General features: G+C 45.5%; 1 protein-coding gene and 1 long non-coding RNA gene across 5 annotated transcripts; one reads left to right on the forward strand and one right to left on the reverse strand.

The window, feature by feature from the left end:
- The first annotated feature begins 833 nt into the window (after positions 1 to 833).
- On the forward strand, positions 834 to 19,513 carry LOC140534674 (uncharacterized). Of its 3 annotated transcripts, none has more exons than XR_011977418.1 (3): positions 834 to 1,002; positions 4,731 to 4,826; positions 16,853 to 19,513. It is a non-coding gene; the product is annotated as an uncharacterized lncRNA (long non-coding RNA). The 3 variants fall into 3 exon arrangements; XR_011977420.1 differs by lacking the exon at positions 16,853 to 19,513 and adding an exon at positions 5,351 to 5,497; XR_011977419.1 differs by lacking the exon at positions 4,731 to 4,826.
- SSTR3 (somatostatin receptor 3) lies at positions 5,511 to 16,383 on the reverse strand. 2 transcript variants are annotated; one of them, XM_072655968.1, is made up of 4 exons: positions 15,669 to 16,383; positions 14,059 to 15,190; positions 13,169 to 13,227; positions 5,511 to 9,038 (listed from the first exon to the last, which is right to left on the reverse strand). In XM_072655968.1, the coding sequence occupies exon 4, from the start codon at positions 8,949 to 8,951 to the stop codon at positions 7,710 to 7,712; it is 1,242 nt and encodes a 413-aa protein (XP_072512069.1). In that variant the 5' UTR covers positions 8,952 to 9,038; positions 13,169 to 13,227; positions 14,059 to 15,190; positions 15,669 to 16,383; the 3' UTR covers positions 5,511 to 7,709. The 2 variants fall into 2 exon arrangements, with proteins under 2 accessions (XP_072512069.1, XP_072512070.1); XM_072655969.1 differs by lacking the exon at positions 13,169 to 13,227.
- Positions 19,514 to 20,823: the final 1,310 nt, after the last annotated feature.

A 20,823-nucleotide genomic window follows, 5' to 3' on the forward strand; every position in this document is an offset into this window, starting at 1 on the left:
CTCATTTTACACTGGAGACAACTGAGATAAGAATGAGTTGTCCAAAGTCCCATGGGCAGCTAGTGGCTGAGCCATTCCTAGAAGCCAGGACTCCCAGCCCAGCACCTTGTTCACAAGGCCATGCTTTAGAGCCTGTCGTTGTATGTGCATGTACATGTGCATATATGTTTGGGTGCATGTATCAGAAATGTTAGTGCTGGAAGGGATTTTGATGTGGACCCGTGGATGTTTGTTTAGATCTCGTGTAAGATAGGAATCAGAATACATTTTCAACTGTAAATGCTTGTGTGAGGTATGCGTGTGGATAAAATTCAGGCTATCCTCAGAGCCTCCAAACTGTACTAAGACTTGGGGAATGCCCTATGTGCCAAGCACCTGTATGTATTCAGCTAGAACCTTTGACCTCTGGGGCCTGATGAGACCTCAGTGTGTGTATATGTGTGTGTGAGTGTGTGTGTATGTGTGTGTGTGTGTGTGTGTGTGTGTCCCTACAAATGTGTGGGAACGTTGCTTGTGAGACTGGCAGTAGTTTCAGTATGTGCCATGTGGGTGCATGTTTGTACTTTGGGTTGACCCTGTGTACTCTGTCAGAAAGCCCAGGTGATGTGATGTTTGCTCAGGGTTCTGTGGGGGAGGCAGAGGTCAGCAGGTTTCCGAGAATAAATATTTACATATTTTCTGCTCATTAAAGCTGAAAGGACCAGTAAAGCTGGGACTCCTTCTGCCTGAGCAGGTCAAAGGCCCAACAAATCCATCCCCCTTCTCTGATTTGTTCCGAGGACTTGCCTCAGGTGCTTGGGAGGGACTAGCCCCGGGAAGTGCACTGAGGAGCCAAGAAATTTGTAGGAGAGTCCTATACTCCCCAGAGTGAAGCTGGGACCAGAGATGGGCAGGCGGGACAAGCTTTGGGAGAGGTGGGGGGCCTCTGAACTCTGCCACTGAGCACAAGAGAGGACCTTCCCTTCTCTGGGACTCATCGGTGGAGTAAAGGCATCAAAAGAGGTGGGCTCTACAGTGCCTCAGATCTAACATTCAATTCCCCAAACCCCCTCCCAGCCCTGACATCCCCTGTTCTGAGGCCCCTCCCAGCCCTGACATCCCCTATTCCCAGGGCCTTCCTAGCTCTGAAAATGTATGGTCTAAGGCCCCTCCCAACTCTGCTATTCCTGTTCAAAGATCACTCTTAGATCTGACATTCTCTGCTCCTATGGGAGGCCATGAGCACTGAACTCCTGCCTGAAGGAAATGGATTTTTCTATTCCTGGGAAAGCAGAGAGAGACAAGGGCCCCATCCCAGTGGCCTCTGCACCAAAGCTTGTAGTCTCCTCACGTACAGTCCTGGGCTGGTGTCTGGCACAAGGCCTGGATGCTTCCAGCAACCCCTGCAGTTTGTGCTGCCTCCTCCTCCCAGGCTGCAGATGCTGGGGAGGGGTCCAGGAGCAAACACGTGCGTGCCCACACACCCAGCTTTGTGCAAGTGTATAAAGGGACTTGTCTGTCCATTTGTACTGAGGGCACATGTTCCTGGGCACATTTGCATCTGTGGGATGGGGAGAAGGTGAATCATTGGTGTGGGGTGGGTGGGCAGGGGGAGGGAACCAACATGCTTTATACACTCCAAACATCAATGAATAAGCCCACTGGTCAGCAGAGACTGAACTCCAAGGTCACAGGGAATACAACCACACACACACACACACACACACACACACACACACACACACACCTGCACAAGTCCACTCTCCTTCCTAAGTCATAAATATATGAGCTCCCTGGAAGCTCATGTCTGCCAAATCTAGTAATAAGTGAGGTCCTAACAGCTTCCAAATAATAAAATATCAGCACTGGGAGAGGCCTTAGAAGAGGAGCTGCGAGGGGACTTAGGACAGGGGATGTCAGAGGGGTGGGAGGGGCCTTAGAACATGGAATGGCAGAGTTTAAATAATCAAGATAATTATCTTTTCCTTAATGCTTAAAAGCCTGAGAAGCTTTCCTCACAATGGTCCTGTGAGGCTTGCAGTGAAAGTGACAGGATGCCCGTTATCAGAAAATAGTCTCAGAGAGGTGTGAGGCCTTTCCCATGGGTATTCAGCTAGTAAGTTTCACATCCTAGACTTGGAGTTCAGGTTTCTCCTGACTTCAAGGACATAGATTATGAGAAATTTGGAGGGGACTAAGAAATAATTTTGTCTCCATTTTACAGAAAGGGAAACTGAGGATCCTAAAGGAAGTACATTGCCCAAGGTCAGGAAGCATCCTGATATGATATATGATATGATAAGATACAATACAATGTGATATGATATGGTATGATGACATGATATGACCATGGAGTTGGATTCATGGAGACCTGAGTTCAAATTCAGCCTCAGATACTAACTGTGTGACCATGGGCAGGACACTTTACCTCTGCCTGCCTTAGTTTCTTCATCTGTAAAATGGGGATAATAACAGAATCTGTCTCCCAGGGTTGTTGTGAGTATCAAATGGGACAAAATTTGTAAAGTGCTCAGCATAGTGCCTGAAACATAGTGGGCACTTTATAAATGCTTATTCCCTTATAAAGTTATTAGAATAGGTATACACATATTAAATAAAGCATGTTATTTAAGGTTACACAAAGTATTACTATGTACATGTATTATATAAATACATAGATATGATATGTAATTATATTTTAAATGATACATAATTTTAAAATATAATCACATATGATATATAATTATATGGCATACATAATTACATATAAATATGCATGTATATATCAACAAAGACAAAGGAAACTGAGGCAAACAAGGTTAAGTGACTTGCCTAGGGTCATTCAGCTAGTAAGTGTCTGAAGCCAGATTTGAATGGATTTGAATATGAGTTTTCGTGACACTGTACCTAGCACTCTATCCAATGTGCTACTAAGCTGCTCCAGGGTAAATATACTACAGGATGTGTATTACTTATAGGATACATATAGGATTGATCCAGGATACATACATATGGGATAAATATACTATAATTCAAGGTAATTCAAGGAGTGACCCAGCCAAAACTGATGTCAAAAGAGCTGCCCAGAGCCTATCTGGGGTGCCTAGAAGACCCTGGGTGGCCCAAACTGTGAGAACTCAGACTCCCCACTCCATTCCAAGCCTTAAACCCATCCTCCTTTCCCAAGGGTCCTCTCCAGAAGGTATCTTTAGGTGCCTTTCCATCTGCCCTATAGCCGAATCCCCCCTCTATGTGTTATGTCTCTCTCCGACTCTCCCCAGTTAGAATGTGAACTTGTTGAGTGAAGGTACTCTCTTGCCTTTCTATGTGAACTTAATATAGTATTTGCCACATCTTACACACTTAATCAGTGTTTGTTTTCATTTGTTCCAAACAGCTAGGTTGCTGCTCAGTGAATAAAGTACCAAGTTTAGAATCTGAAAAATCTGTCTTTGAATCCTGTCTCAGCACTTAGCTATATGACCTTCAGGCAAGTCACTTACCCTCTCTGAGGGTAAAATGGACATAAAAATAACAGCTACCTCATGGGGTTGTTGTGAGGATCAAAATGCGAATCTTAAAGCATTCTATATTATATATAATTTACATGTATACATTTAATTATATATTATTATATCATATTCAGATGTGTACACACATATACACATATGTGTGCATAATTACACACATACATATAAAAATTATTCCTATTCTCAATTCAAGCAAGGAAAAGGGCAAATGAGTTTTAACTCTCATTGCTATCTTCTTTTAGAGCTATTGATACTTCAGGTACTGGCTATTCCAAGTAACACTTTCTAAAGGAATTTTACACATCAAAGACTTCAGGCAGATAACTAGATATGATGGAAAGTATACTAGACACCAAGAGCAGAAACTCAGGGATCGTGAGATCATTGATTTAGATGCTAGAAGGGAGCTCATAGGTCATTTAGTCTAACCACCTTTTCTTTTTTTTTTAACAAATAAAGAAATTGAGTCCCACTGTAGTTAAGTGATTTACTCAAGGGTTTAAGGGTAAATGTATCAGAGATAGAATTTGAACCCAGATCCAAAGCCAATATTCTTTCCATCAATTACCTTGCTTCCTCATCCCAGCTTGGACAATGACCAGTTATGTTATCTTCAGTAAGCTATTTCCCTCTCTAAACCTCAATTTCCTCATCTGTAAAATGGAGCAAATAATACTTATAGTCATATTTCTGCCTCACAGGGTTGAAAACAAAGAAAGTTTTTTTTTTCATTTGGAACTTCTCTAGAAATCTCCATCATTGGTGTCTTTATTAAGAAATACACAACAGGAAAAGGGTAATTTCCTTGAAGGACTACCCTCTATTATCCTCTATGAGAAACAGGGCTCCCATCACCATTAGGGTTTTCTCAACATTATCCACTGCTAATTACTGCTAATGGTATCTAGAGGTCACTTAGCCCCACCCCTCATTTTATAGATAACAAAACAGGTTCAGAAAAGGGATGTAATAGGCAGGATTCACACCCAGCTCTTTGGACTCCAAACTCTGCTACCCACCATTTCATTTGCCTTCTCTCAGTGGCCCCTCAGAATTGTAGGCTCGTAGGCCTGGGTGTTCTTTCCTAATGTCTGCCCCTGCCACTCCCCTCCCTTTCCCCTGACAGATACACACACACACACACACACACACACACACACGCTTTGGATCCTCCTTTTTCTTTTAAGTGCTGAAGCCTTCCTCCCCTCACTCTCCCCGTAGCTGGCCATCTTTGTCCTCTGGCTCAGGACTCAGGATGGAGAGTTAATGCTATGGACCACCGTTGCCTAGCAACAGTCTTTTCAGAGAAAGTTCAAGGTGAGCCTACTGTGAGAGTGGGGTGGGAGAGAGAGCCAAGAAGATGGAGGAGACAGAGAGGAAGGATTCTACTGTTTTCTCAAGCCCCTCCCCTCACTGCCCCCTGCCCAGTTCCAGTCCTGGGGTCCCGAACCGCAGGGCACATGTACCAAATAGGTCTCTTCCTGTGTCACCCTCCCCAGTTCAAAAGGCATCCTCCCACATCCCTCATTCTTCACAATATATGCCCTCTTTATTTCCTCACAGATCCATCCAAGTCTGAGGATCTTAAAACTTTAAAACTAGAAGGGACCTTAGAGGTCACTTAGTCCAACTCCTTCATTTTACAAATGGGGGAAATTGAGGTATAGAGGAAGAACATAACTTATCATAGATCCCAGAGCTACTGAGTGACAGAAAACCACCTTTGTATTTCCTCCAGAAATGATTCTTTCCCTGATCCTTACTTCCCTGCCACCCCAATAGTGCAGACCTTTGCCCTTTCCTCACCCCACCCCCCAATCATGTATCATTTCCTCTTTCAGGAGTAGCTGGAGAAGCATGGGGATTCTGGGTGGAGTATCCTAGCTTCACCATCACTCCCTCCCTAACAGAGTGGGGTGAAGAGGGAATTGTGACATTTGTCCAGCCAACCGAGAGGGTTATAGAGAACAAGAAATGAGATCTGTCTGGAATAATAATTATTTCTCAGGTTTCATCCAACAAACATTTATTAAATGTCTTCCAAGTCTGAAGCATTGTATCACACTTGAGATTTACAGAGTGATTTCTCATCTATAATCCCACTGGGCCCTCACAACAGCCCTGTGAGGTAGGTAGGGAAGGGATAAATCACTCCCATTTTACAGATAAAGAGTATGGAGGCTAGGAAGGTTGATTTTATTTGGTCAGGGTCCTACAGCTACTGAACGTCAGGGCCAGGATTGAACCCAGGGCTTCTGACTGAGTCCAGAGCTCCTTTCACTACTGTGCTCTCCAAGTCCCTTCTAGGTACATATAAACCCATGTACATATGTGACTAGAGCCCCTGAACCCTTGGGCCCCACAGGCTGGCCTTTTGAGGATTGGCCTGGTCAACTCTGTGACCTCCTTCCATCTGCCCTCCACAGAATAGCTCTCATCCTCTTACAGCTGCTTCTTTCCTCCAAACTCCCTTTTCCCCTAGCTTCTCTCCCCACCTTCACTCTCCATCAGCAAAGCTGTCCAAGACTACAAAGGAGCATCCTCAGTGGAGTCACCCCAATACTAAGATAAGGATGAAAAGTGAGAAGATGAAAATACATCCTTCCCCCTTCCCAGACCAATAGAATTCACTAAAAATGTCAGAATGGATCAGCCAATGAGACTAGCCTTACTTCTTATCTCCATCCCAAGTGTGTTTCTACTGGTTAAATACTGGGTGGATTTAAAAGTCCAGGACACTGAGGGGATTGGGGTGGAGGAGAAGATAAGGCAAGGAAATATGGAAGGGGTTTGTTGGATCATTGACTTTAGATTTGGAAGGGATCTTAGAGGGCATCTAGTCCAACCATTCCATTTGATAGATGAGTAAACTGATGACCAGAGAGGTGAAGTGATTTGCCCAAGATAATTCAGCCAGTAAATAAATAGCATGAGGACTTCCCCTTCTCCAATAAGGAGATAAGGAGAAAAATTCACTTTCAGTTAGAGCATGTTAGTGATGTTGGTTCAAGGGTCAAAAAATGTCAGAGTTGGCAGGACCTCCATGGCCATCTGGTCCAACTCATACCTGAGCATAAATCCCTTACACAACATCTCCAATAAGGGGTCATCTGGCCTCTGCTGGAAGACCTCTAATGAGGAGGAATGGGTCTTCATGAGGCAATCTATCTATTCCATGGACAGCTCTAATGGTTAAGAAGCTTCTTCTGTAGAGCTGAGATCTGCCTCTTGCCAAGCCTCAGTCCCATACTTCTAGTTCTGTTCTTTGGACCAGGCAGGACAGATCTGCCACTTCTCCCACACAACAGCTCTTTAGGTATTTGAAGAAAACTTTCATCAGATTTAGAGTTGAATGACCCCAACATAATTTAATCCAACCCCGTTGTTATTCAGATAAAGAAACTGAGTCACAGAGGTAACATAACAGCATCATAGAACCATAGTTTAAGGACTGGAAAAGACCCCAAGGGTCATTTAATCCATCCTACTCATTTTACAGATGAGGAAACTGAGTCCCAGAGAAAATTAGTGACTTTACTAAGGTCACAAAGCTATAAAGTGATAAAGCTGAGATTCAGATACACTTCCTTCAATCACCTCTCATAAAACACGATGTCCAGTCCCCTCACCATTTTGACCACTATCTTTTGAACACAGCACCATTGGTCAACTCTTAAAACAGGACACCCAGGATTGGACACAATACCCTAGGTGTGGCCTACTCACATCTGGAGAAGAGAAGGATCATCATCCAGGAGCTATTACATCCAGATCCCAAAACTCCCCTCTTCCTAAGACACTTAAAGGGCAGCTCCTTGGGAAAGAGCCTATGGTCACTTATCTCAATCAGCCCGAGTCCTTCCTGCTCCCAGTTAAAGACACAGGAAAATCAGTCTGGACCTGGGAGGGCTCTTAGGTATCCCTGTGTCCAAACTTCTCATTTTGTAGATGAGGAAACTGAGTACCCCAGAAGTTAAGTGACTTGGCCATGGACATGCAGAATTCTATCTCTTTCCTTCAACCAACCCACCATCTTTTTCCTCAACACTGTCTCATCAACCAGTCCCCTTCCCAATGGTGGAGATGAATTTTAGGGGGTGCCTAGGGCCCCCACTCCCCACTCAGTGGCACCCCAAACCCTTCGCTCTCATCTTCTCTCCAGTTCCTCTCCCTTTCCCCTGCTCAGTCATGTTCCATTGATTATAAATAGCTTGTCTTCGAAGTATTGGGTTTCTCCCCACCAGTCAGCTCCTCTGGGAGAGGTTTCTGTTCACTGCCACAGGATCTGCAGGGTGGGTACTCCTTCCCACCATTGCCTGGTTGGCTGATCTGACTGACACGCCCATTCATCTCCTTTCTAGCTTCTCTTTCATCATCCTCATCTTCCTCTTCTTCCTCTGTCTTTTCGGGGGGCCCAGTGGGTGGCTCTTGATTTCGGACCTTCCTAGAGGGCCGGAGCAAGACCCTTCGGAAACCCTGCTTGAAGCGGTAAGAGAGGAAACCGTAGATGATAGGGTTGGCGCAGCTGTTGGCATAAGGCAGCACCACCACCAGGAAGTAGACGCCGAAGAGGGAGGGTTCCTCAGGCAGGGGACAGACCACGTTGACGATGTTCAGCACATAGAAAGGCAACCAGCACAGCACAAAAAGTGCCACCACAACCACCACCATGCGGGTGACACGCCTCTCAGATCGCCGTCGCTTGGATGATGTCACCTGGACCCGCCGACTGGCTGAACGAACCTTGACCACAATGAGCAGATAGCAGAGGCAGATCACCAGCAGTGGCCCAAAGAACCCCAGAGCCGCAGTGTAGACAATAAAGCCCGTCTGCCAGGCTGCAGCTGGCTCAGGCCACTGGATGTGACAGGTGTTCATGCCACGTGGGACTCCTGAGAAAACCACCACGGGCAGCACCACAATTGCTGAGGCCACCCATACAGCAGCACTCACTGCACGGGCCACAGGGGCCGTCCGCCAGCGGGACGACCTGGTTGGATGTACCACAGCCAGATAGCGGTCCACGCTCATGACAGTCAGGCAGAAGATGCTGGTAAATTGGTTGATACTGTCAACAGCCATGACCAGGCGACACATCAAGGAGCCAAACGGCCAGTAGGAGAGAGCATTCTGGGCAGCCAGGAAGGGCAGACCCAGCATAAATAGCTCGTCAGCCAGGGCCAGGTTGAGAATGTAGACATTGGTCACTGATGGACTCACAGTGTGCCGAAGTACCACATAAATCACCAGTGAATTGCCCAGCAGGCCCACCACACACACAGCCAGGTATACCAGAGGGATCAGAACACCACTCACATCTAGTCCTATGCTGGCTGGGGATGTGGACAGGTTTCCCATGAAAGAGTCTTCTGGCCAGGTGAGGGAGATATTCTCTGGTTCTGAGGATGCAGACACTGGAGAGGGAAAGCTGGTGATGTCCATAGTGGGTGGAGAGACCAGTCAAATGGGAGAGTGGCAAAGATGGTGGTCAGCAGAGGTCACCTTCAAGGACTACAATCAGTTCCAATCCTGGGGAGGAAAGACACAGAGTTATGTAATATATATGTGACAAATAATCTCTGATAACTTTTTCTGTCATTCCTTCAAACTTGTCCCAATCCTTGGTAGAAAACAGAATGGAAGTATGACAAGGAGAAAGAGAGGTCATTTACATCTGAGGGATGGATGGAGAGAAAGCAGTGTATCTCAGACTTCCTAGTGTCAGATTTTGAAGGAACCTGAGAACACTGGGAACATTACAACCAAAGATATAAGCTTGGAGGGATCTTGGAACATTGGATGTCATGGTTGAGATAGACCTTAGAACTTAAAATTTCAGAGCTTGGAGGAATCTTAGAACATGGTATGTCACAACTGCAAGAGACCTTAGAACTTGGAATGTCAAAGCTTAGGATGGTCTTGAACATGTTATGTCAGAACTAGGAAAGATTTCAGAACCCAGACTGTTAGAACATCAGAGACGTTAAAACTGAGAATGTCAGAGCTTAGAAGACCTTAGAACAAAAAAAGTCAGACCAGGGAGAAATCTTAGAATATAGATTGCCAGAACATCAAGGACATTAGAATGGAGAATGTCAGAACCTGGAGGGATCTTAGAATATGGAAGATTAGAAGTGAGAGATCTTAGAGCATGAGATGTTAGATCTGGGAGAGACCTTAGAACATAGAATGCTGGTACACAAAATGTTGAAACTGAAAGAGATCTTAGCTGTCATGTAGTACAACTACTGAATTTAAAAATGGGGGAAAAGATGGGGAAACTGAGACTCAAAGAGAATTAACTTGACTGAAGTCACCTAGTAAGTTATCATCAGAGCTATAATGGGAACCCTAGTCTCCTGACTACCTGCTCAGTATCCTTCCTATTATATGATGCCACTTCTCCTTGTTGAGACCTGGGATCTGGAACCCTTGTGCCCTATGTTTACCTTTGCCCTCAGAGCTTCCATCACAGAGTGTCACCTCCTGGCATCTCAGATCTAGAACAGTGAATTGCTTACCTAGGGTTCTAGAGACCCTAGTTTGGGAGTTAGGACCCGATTTCCCTCACTACCATCCCTTTCTGCCTTCTGCCCATCACCACCACCCCAACACACCCACCCACACCCACACCCACATGCCCCCCCCCCCACATACCCCCCCCCCCACATACACAATCAGCCAATTACATAATCTCAGAGTTGGAAGGTACCCAGAGATGAGCAAATCCAACCCTTAATCGTCTCTGGTATCATTGACAAGTGGTTATCCAGCCTTCTGCTTGAAGACCTCCAGGGATTTTTCCTTTCTGCACCTTCTAGAGCTTTAAGAGAACTCAGAATGTGACCAAACCAACCCTTTCATTGTTACAGATGAGGAAAATGAGGCTAAGGAAAATATAAATGGCATTTCCAAGATCACTGATGTAACAAATATCAGTAGGATCTGAAGTCACGTTCTTTGACTCCCTTCTACTACAGGACTAGTGAGAAGGTTGGTCAATAGCTGGGTGGGGGTGAGAGCAAGAAATTACAGTTTCTCTGACATGAAACAGGACATGATAACTGGTTTTCATCCCTTCATGTTTTCTTTCTTCTTGGCCCTCCCTTGTCCCTCATGGGACAGCCCCAGGGCTAACTTTAAGGCTAGATCTTGGAAGATGCGTCTTTTGGCAAGTTTTTATGCAGGTAAAGAAAAAAGAGATAGGTTTCTTCTCTCTCCAAATCTCTCCTGGTCTTCAGAGTAATGTTAGAGAAACTACTTTCCCTCCCTAGTCACCTACTCATTTGGTTTCTTTTACTCTCATTTTTGAGTTCTAAGAGAGGGAAATGAAAATAACCTTTGAAAAGTAAGGACTCAGAGAGAGTTTCTGTTTGATAGAAGCTCCCTGAGGGCAGGGCTAATATCAAATTTTGTATCCTTTTGTCTGCCTTTATATCTCTAGGACCAAACACAGGGTCTGCTATATAATAAGCATGTGGTCGATACATGCTTGTAGATCGATTGATTGGAGTGGAGATAATTTAATGGGGAAAAAAGGGTGACTCTACCTGGTCTCTCAAGTTATTAGGGGGAGGTTTTTTAAATCTCTTTATTCAAACTGAATCTATTTAAGAATACGCTCCTTGGATCCCCTTTCTCCATTACTCAAATCTCTGTTATCAGTCATTACGGATCCCTGCATGACTCTTTCCCACCTCTAACCCTTTGTGTCCTATTGTCCCCCCCAACTCGGACATTCCACGTCTTAAGGTTCTCTCCAAGTTCTATCATGTTCTCTCCCGTATTTTATAGAGATCACCTAGTCCTTCCCTTTCATTTCACCCAGTAATTATCCTAATGTTAACAGCAGTTTAAGTTTCCATGGCGTTTCATAAAGCTCTTTTCACACTACCAAGCACCGACATGAGGATGATCATTCCCAAGTTTAAAATGAGAGATGGACATATATCTAGTAAGCAGTAGAGCCGTTTGACTGACTAAGTGTCTGATCAACCAAGCAACTGACTGATTGCCTACCTGCCAACCTGCCTGCCTACCTGTCTGCCTGAGGGTTTCGGTGGCCAATAAGTCTGAAGATGAAACTTATGCTCAGCAGATGCCAGGATTCCCTAAACCTTCCTACCCCTTTCCAAGTAACATAGAGCCTCTGCCTGAGGGCATCCCTTAGCCAGTGCTACTAAGTAAAGAGAGAGAAATGTTGAGAGGTTCTCCCCAAGGGCAAGATTAGCCCTAGGTATCAGGAGAACAGGAGGTTGACTATAAGCATATTCCCCTATATCTACACATTGACCTCTGCCCTACCCTAATTGCTCCTCTAGGGATCTAGTTCTGTAAGTCCTGATCTCTCTACCACCCTCTATAAAGCCAAATGATCAAGAAGTTAGCATTTTAGGTACCTGGGATAGCTAAAATTTCTAGGATGTAAGGGGAAGAAATGGTGAGAGAATGGAAATTAGGAAGGCTCCAAGGACAAGGACTTTTACATTCTACCTCCAGAACCCAATGGTAATGATGCTACCACTGTTCTGTAACCCACAGGAACAGGGCTGGTCTTTTCCACCCTTGCCCCTTTCCACCAATTGGCCCATCCCAAGGCTGGGGCAAGGACTTGAGAAGAGATGTACTCGTAGAATCATTTAAACTTCTTCTGACCCTAACCATGCCTCACCTTGGCTATTTTCTTGTGATGCCAACCTGTCTCTTGGTGCTTCTGCTGTTGGCACAATCTCCGAGGGCTGTGTGGTACTGAGAAGTAAACACCAGCTCAACCTAACAAGCTCCAGACCCCTGGATCATGCTTCATTCTGCCTCTACTTTCACTTCTTACATTGGTCACAGGAAGCAAATCAACAGTGCCATTATTTCTGCCAAGGGTCTATTGAGTGACTCCTGTACAGTAGTGTGGTAAGTCAGACATAATCTTAAGATTCAGGAAAACCCAACCTTAACTCTGGCCACTGACACATTTTGGCTGTGTGAGCTTGGGCAAGTAACTTAAATAGCAATCTAAGACTAGTGAAGAGGAGTCTCGAGCCTACACTGACAGGGGGAATTTCCTCATCCTAGATTTCCTTATGTCAGTGAAGTCACAAGTCTAGTCTCTGTCTCTAACTCTATGACTTCACTCACCATCCCTGCAACTTTGAGACAAAAACAACCCTCTCTAGACATCACTCCCCTACATGTGTTGTATTTGAATGTAAGCTCTTTGACGCAGAGGATATCTCTTTTTTATGTTCGTGTCCCCAGAGCTACATAGTGAATGCTTAATAAGTTCTTTCTCATTCATTCATTCATTTATGTTGGTTGAAACCTTAGACACAAGCCCCTCTTTCCCCTCCTTACAGATGCTCTGATACCCTAGGAGAGGAAGAGGGAGCCTTGAAGTTGGCCTATCCTAGCTTCCAATGCCTTAGAGTCCAACTGTCCTGAGAGAACAGAGGAAGTAGGACCCTGAGCTTTGCTCTGCTTCTCTCTTAGGACCATCCATTTTTTTCTGGGCCCTCTCTAGCTATTCCCCCTCTCACCATGCTCTACAAACAGAGTGAGGGCAGAAATTTTATGTTCAGAAGCTCACACTTCCTTTCAGAGTGGGGAGAGGAGACACTGGAAAAGAGGGCAAAAAATATTATCCCCAGAAAAATTGATTAGCTTACATCTTCCTCTTCTTTCTCTCTTCCCCTTCCGGCCCTCCCCACATCGGACTTCACCTTTCCTGAAATGAAAAAGTCCATTGGCCTGTTGGGAGAGCTGAGGAGCAAGACTGCAGCTCTCTGTAACCGCCAAAATTAGCTCTGCAATCTAGGTGACGTCTTTCTTTCCAAGGGACTCAGATATAATTGTATTCATTCTCCGGGTCTGGGAGAGGGAAGGAAGGATAGGTTATTTGTTTCTGTCTGGGATCTTTACAGGGGATGGACTCGATGTCCAGCCCCTGTGTTCTAAGGAGCTATGAGAGTCCAGGACTCATTTCACAAAATGTAGAAGGGATGGAAGTCCAGAGACAGAGAATATCTTGTTCAAGGTCACAGCAAACCTGAAATTTATGCTCCCTTCTAGCTTTCAAGCTGGGGTCCATGACCCTATGGTGCAGGAGTCACAAAGCTTTCTGTAGACTGCACTTAGATCCATGCTGTGGCTCATCCCCTTGACTCCCCCACCCCTGCCTCTCCTCTACCCCATCTCTGTCCGCGAGCTCTGCCCCTTGGGCACAGTGAGTCACTGACTTCTCCCCTTCCCTGCCGCGTCTTTCTGCCCAGGCCTTGATCCTTTCAGTTGGTTCAAGTTTTCCACCCACTCAGCAGTTCTCTGAAATATCATAGAATCAGAGAATGTCAGAGCTGCAAGGAACCTCAGAATTTCTTATATCCAGCTCCCTGGTCTGGCAGTTCTCCCCTGTTAGACCTGGTTAATTCATCCTTTAAAGCTCAGCGTAAAGGTCAGCTTCTTCTTCATTAAACCTTCTCTGTTGTCTCCTCCAACTGCTAACCCCCTTCCTCCTCTGACCCCACAGATCCCATTGTTCACCCATCTTTTATTCACTTACCATATCAGCTGGATGGTTCAGCGGTTAGAGCACCAAGCCTGGAGTCAGGAAGACCTGAGTTCAAATTCAGCCTGAGACACTTACTAGCTGTGTGACCCTGGGCATGTCACTTCACCATGTTTGCCTTAGTTTCCTTATCTGTAAAATGAGCTGGAGAAGGAACTGGCAAACCACTCCAGTGTCTTTGCCAAGAAACAATGGGGTCACAAAAAGTCAGACATGACTGAAATAATTGAACAACATCAACTTGTACTATTGCAAATATTTCACTTATTAGAATTAGCATCCTATCTCCCTTCTAGGAGGTGACCTCCTTGAGAAATCGTCTGTGTTTTGTAACTTTATGTTTCCCAAAGAGCAATTGATAGGCACTTAAATATTTCTTTAATGAATGAATGAACTTGAAAATTCAGTGACTTGCCTAAGGTAACACAACTGTTTAGAGTCAGAACCTAGAGCAGGAGCCAGGACTCTTGACTACCAGTGTAATCCTGTTCCCATTCTATCATACTGCTTACAGGTTTCTCTTTGCATTCGCCCATGTCCCGTTGCCATGGAATAAACATGGATTTTCCCATTCTGGTCCAGCCCCCAGATTTCCTGGTCCTTCTTTTATCCAGAACCCAAATTCAGCCTAGCTTAGCCTAGGGAATTTGATTTTCTACCTCTTCCTCTGAATTTAGACCAGAGGAAGAGAAGGAAGAGAAAGATCTGGAATGGGTAAGGGCTGATGGAAAGGTTCCTCCCAGCTCTAACACCCCAATTTTGGTCAAAGGTGCAGGGGACGGAGCAGTCGGGATTGCCTTAGTTTTGCAGTGAGTTACTGGGGGAGAGAACAGCTTTCTCCTCCCAACAGAAGAAAGGATACAGATTCTATCTTCTTGACCCTTTCTCTAAAGGGTGGGAGCAATGCAGATCTGACCCACTGGTCATTCCATTCCCATAGTTCCACGTCATGGAATTAAGCTGGAAAAGTTCCAGGGAGGATGTCCCATCCCAGGCAATGGGACAAGAGGCAGAGACTCCTTGGTCATTAGGGAAAATGGTAGCAACATGGCAAACCACAAAGGGTAGGGTATGGAAGGAAACTCTATCTCTGCATGACTTTGAGCATGGGCCTCAGTTTCCTCATCTGTAAGACAGGGAGGGAGAAATAGATGATCCCTAAGGTCCCTTCCCATTCTAATATCTTTGATCACAGGTCCTTGCTGGTTCCAGCATTCTATGATACATTGCCCTTCCCAGTGCTATCTGTATCGCAGCCCAAAGGTCACTTCTAGCCTTAACATGCTACATTTTAAAGTTTCTTCTGGTTCTAATGTTCGTTCTTGTTCTAACCTCATGGACCCTAACCATCTATACTACTTCAAATACTGATATCCTAAGACTGGCAGTTCTATTTCCAAGGTTCCTCCAACAATCCCAGGAGGTTTTCCCTGTCCTTTCCACTTCCCCCCTAAAATCCAAGATCTCCAGCCACCACCTGATGCCACCCTCACCCTTCCTGCCCCATGCTGACTCAAACTCAGGCTCTGGACAGAGGAGGACCAGGGAGGGGACTTATAGGGTGTAAGCCTCAATAGTAATAATAGGACTTTTGGCCTTCTTACCTGCTTGTCAGATGAGGGGTTCCCTCGTTGGTTCATCTGTTCCCCCCTCTTCCCTTGTCTGGGTTAGGGTGCTCCCACAGCTCCTTCCCTGGGCCTGGGTTGGGGGGTCTCTTAGGGTCTGGTCTCCTGTTGAAGCTTGCCCTCCCAGTGCCCCAGCCTCCAGTTTCCAGCTGTGCCCCACAAAGGGGCACCCCACTAGCCCCGAGATGGCCACATCTGTCTGTTGAGGGTCTCCCATATGATTTTCATCCCTGCCTTCCCATCGATGCTGAGCGATTCTCCCCACATGCCTCCTGGAAGGAGTCTGGGTACAAGAAAGAGGTCAAGAGGTGGGTGTTGGCAGAGGAGGGAGAATTTAGGGAGAGACCCTCCACGAGGGAAGGAGAGCTCCTGAGGGTGTCAGGCAGAGGGTGTCAGGCAGCCTCAGAAGCCAACAAGAATAAAGGAAATTCGGTAAGGGGAGAGGGCAAGAGGATAGAGGGGCAGAGGGATGAGGGGGTTAGAAAGACACAATGAGTGGGTAGCAAGATGGAGGGGGAGTGCTTAGCAAGGGAGCGAGAGATGCCTGAAGAGCAAGAGAAAAGGAGGAAGGAGAGAAAGAGAAGGGGAGAGAGAAGGAGTGATGCAGGGAGAGAGGTAACAACAGAGAAAGGAAGAATGAGGGGGTGGTAAGGAGAATGACAGAGAATGACTGTGCCACAGATGGTGACAGAGAGCCAGGGAAGAGGAGAAAAAGAATGAGGGGGTGTGGAAGGGAGGGGGGAGAGAGAGAGAGAGAGAGAGAGAGAGAGAGAGAGAGAGAGAGAGAGAGAGAGAGAGAGAGAGAGGAGAGAGAGAGAGAGAAGGAGGGGGAGAGGGAGAGGGAGGGAGGAGGGAAGGAGGAGGGGCAGAGAGGGAATGCAGAGAGCAGGTGCCTAGTGTGAGAGGATGGGAGGAAGGACAGAAGGTTAGAGAGAAGGGGGAGGGAGAAGGAGAGAAGGAGAGAGAGAAAGGGGGAGGGGGAAGACCCTTGTTACCGGGGAGATTTCAGCCACCCACGCTGGGCCTTGGAGCTAAGAGCTAGTTCAAGTTAGAGAAGTGGGCCCAGCAGCAGAAGGAAGTAGGGTGCCAGCCCAAAGCAGGCCCCCACCCCTCCACCGCCCCTCGTCTGCTGCTCCCTACATCAATCTCCTTCTGTTTTCCAGGATAACATCTGTCACTCCCTCCTCTCCTCGACCCTCCGAACCCTGTTCTCCCAAGGAAATGGGACAATGAGCAGGTTCTGGCCGAGTTGATGAGCCTCAGAAAACAGATGGGTGCAGTGGACAGGAGGGGGAAGACTCGCCTTTACAAAGGAGCCATAGTGCTATGGTGGAGAGACCACCGGGTCTGGAGTAACAGTATCAGCATGCAAATCTCAATTCTGGCTTCTACCACCTTGGTGACAAAGTCACTTTGCTTCCTTGGGACTCTGTTTCCTCATCTGTAAAAAGAAAGGACTGGTCTCTGAAGTCCTTTCAGTTCTAAATATATGAGCCTATCAGTTTCTTCATTTGACCTGACTGGGTCTCAGTTTCCTCATTTGTCAAAGGAGAGGTTTGGACTAAATGTCCTCTGATGCATTTTCCATCCCCAGGTCTACAAACCCACAACCCTGCCTGCGAGGCTTCCTCCCTGTGTGACCTTGAATAAAGCACTTCATGTCTCCAGGTTTCTACTTCTTCACATGGAAAATGAGGAAGTTTAACTAGATGATCTCTGAGGTCCCTCATGTTCAAGTCCCATGTGTAGTAACCTTGGACCCTGTCCCCTTTTCCTTCCTTCTCTTCCCTGATTCCCAAGGCTCCATGGGCAGCAACAGTTTTCCAACCCACTGTGTGAGCATGGGTACAAATCACCGAATCTCCATTGGCTTAGCTCTTCTATTCTGGGGTAGATATACCCCATTAACAGTACCGAAAGGTCACCCCCAGGCTGGGCATCTCTGGTCAACCAGATGGACCTTTAGATATCCCTTCTCTCCCCTGTGATTTATGTCCTCTGTTCCCCAGCGATTTTTCCTCCAGTGGTCTCATCTGGCAAATTCTTGTGATCAGTCGGTCCAAGACTTTAACCATGGAAGAAAGAAATGTATTTCCAAGTCTGGCCCCCCAAAAGCAGGCAGGGGAACCCCAGAAGCAGTTTTCAGGCCTCAGTTCCCATGGCTACCCCCAAAGGATGAAAAAGATCAAGCAACACTTAAACAAAGAGAACAGACTGCCTGACTCTGGAGGACTTGGCTTCAAGTCATCATCATTATCAAGAAGTATTTATTAAGCACCTACTATATACCAAGCCCTGTGCTAAGTGGTGGGGATAGATAGGAAGGCAAAAGCACAGTCCCTTCCCACAAGGAGCTTATAATCTAGTGGGGTAGACAACATGCAAGCAATTATAAACATACAAGGTACATACAGTGTACATGGAAGGTAATCTCAAAAGGGAAGGTCCTAGTGGGGATGGAGCCTTAGAAAGACTCCTTGCAGAAGGTGAAATTTGAACTAAGTCTTCAAGGAAGCCAGGGAAGGGGTGGGGAAGAGACATATTTCTTGGCTATGCTGTTGGGTAGGTAACTTAAACCTCTCAGATTCCTCATCTATAAAATGAGGAGGGTTGGAGCATGTAGCTCCTGAGAATTCTCTCAGGTCTGAATCTGTGACAGAAGCCTACTCCTTCCACCAAAACAGATTTCAACCCCTTCCATACTTTGCTAGACTATTTTTTTGGTGACTTGATGCAGAAAAAGACAAATTCCTTCCCTGGTGACCAATCAGTCCTCTGGTAATGAGCCTCTCTAAGCTGAGCCAAGCTAGTCCTTGGATGACGAGCGCATCATGAGTCATTCGGCTCATTCTGAGTCTTCCTTGTTTTGTGGGCCCTGACATGGTTGGCCTAGCCTTCAAGGCCTCAGGGTCATCTGCACAGCCCAATGAATCATCAGACAAGGGCTTTCGTATAGGGTCCGCAGAGCAGGGAGGAAAAAACTGTGAGGTTTGCAAGAAAGGAATTTGACCTTGGGTGCCTCCACTTTCTCATCTGTGAAAGGGAGGTGATATCACCTGGATTTCTGGTGTGATGATTTCACAGGGGGATTGTGATGATCAAATGAATTGTTTTTAAACTCTGAAAGAGCTTAAAGAGTCCGGAGCACTTTACAAATGTAGAAGATGATTGTTACAAAGAATTTCGGGTGCACCCTGCTGATCCCTGAGCCCCTTGTGTCAGAGAATGAGGGATCATATCCAGGGGCTCTGGAATCAAATGGTCTGGGTTCAAATCACACCTCTGATGCTTAGTCTTGGGCAAGTTATTTTATTTCTTTGTGTATAAAATAGAGGAGAGAGGGTTGGATTAGATGGTCTATGAGGTCCAGCTCAAGGTCAATGATCCTATGATCCTCCCTGGGCCTCAGTTTCCATATCTGTAAAATGAGAGGTTGAACTGGGTGGCTTCTGAGATCCCTCTCAGCTCTAGAGACATAATCCTGTGAATACTGGACTAAACTAGCAGTGATCGTTACTAGTTCTATGATCATGGACAGTTCCATTGACCTATCTGGGCCACAGTTTCATCATCTCTAAAATTAGGGGGTCCAATAAAGGGTCTCTGAGGCTCCTTCCACCTCTAGATTTAGGATTCTTTGATCTTGATTGGTTGCTAGTAATTCAGAGTAGTTCTTAACCAGGGGTCCAGAAACCCCAAAGGAGTCAGTATAGATATTTCAGTAGTTCTGTGAAATTTTTAAAAGACATATTTTGATCCACAACTGGAGAAAAAACTATAGGGTCAGAAAGCAGAATAAAGTGACTATTTTCTCTTTTGTTTTATTTTGTTTTTTTCTAATGGTTTCTCTCATTCGTTTTCATTCTTTTTATGCAACATGACTAATGTGAAAATGTGTTTAATAGAACTGTATGGGTAGAGCCCATATAAGATTGCATGTTGTTGAGGGGAGGGAGCAGAGAAGGAAGGGGAGAAAATTTATAGATTGTTGAAAACTGAAAACAAATTAATTGTAAAAAAGAGACATTCTGATAGATGAATATTTAGAGAAATATAAACTACCTAGAATAATAGAAGAGGAAATAGAATGTTTAAATAGCCCTATCTTAGAAAAAAAATTGAACAAGTCATAAATGAGCTCCAGAAGGAAAAAAATCTATTTTGATAACTGTCTCAACAGAATCAACTCATATTGTAAACTCCTGGAAGGCAGGGACTGTCTTTTGTCTCTTTTTGTATTCCCAGAGATTAGCAGAGTGCTTGGTACACAGTAGACACATAACAAAAATTGATTACTGATTAATTGATTAAGAATTACTTTCCTTTGTAATACTAAGCATTTTATTTTATTCATTTAAAAGCATGATTCTAAGAAGGATTGCCAAAGTGGTCCATTACACCCAGAGAGAGAAAGGCTAAGGACCCGTCTTCTCCAGCAGCTTCATTAGGTCAGCTCACTCCTCCACAGTACCATCTTCCAAAAAACAGCTTCCTTTTTCCTGTCAGTCTGGAGCCATCTTCATTCATAGTACCCTTCTAGGGCTGAGAAGGAGAATAGTGCTCTCCATGATTTGGACATTTTCGTCCAAGCTATAGATTGCCTTTTGGGCATCGCTCTGCAGAGGACCAGACCTAACTGGCCCCACATAATTCACAAACAGGTCCTTTTCCAGTGGTCTAGAGGAAAACAAACCTAACTGGGAGTTGTGAGGATGGGATTTTATCCCTGACTTCAAGTAATTTGCAGTATGACCTTGGGCAAGTCCCTTCCCCCAATCTCTGGTCCTCTGATTCTGTGTGGTCATGGGCAATTCACTTCCTCCTTCAGGGCCTCACTTTTTTCCTTTATGAAATGAAGTGTTTGGACTAGGTGATATCCAAGTCCTCTTCTGGATTCTGTGGAGTTGCTCAGGGAAGGAATGAGAAGGAAAGGGATTTCAAAGTTCCCTGCTCTCCTCATTACCATGACTACTTCTTGTCACAGCTGGGTCAGTTTGCACATCCCAGTCTCTTCATCCACCTTCTCATATTAGTTGCAGTGGGACCTGACCTGATTCCCATCTGATCTGATTCATATGAGACCAGAATCTCCCTGACATCAGGGGCTGAATCTTCTCCTTCAGATCAGCAACCA

Source organism: Notamacropus eugenii, chromosome 3, assembly GCF_028372415.1.
Source record: "Notamacropus eugenii isolate mMacEug1 chromosome 3, mMacEug1.pri_v2, whole genome shotgun sequence".
Taxonomy (NCBI): Eukaryota; Metazoa; Chordata; class Mammalia; order Diprotodontia; family Macropodidae; genus Notamacropus; species Notamacropus eugenii.

Coding starts and splice junctions, on each gene's coding strand:
- SSTR3 (XM_072655969.1), bottom strand. CDS start 8,951: ATGGACATCACCAGCTTTCCCTCTCCAGTGTCTGCATCCTCAGAACCA.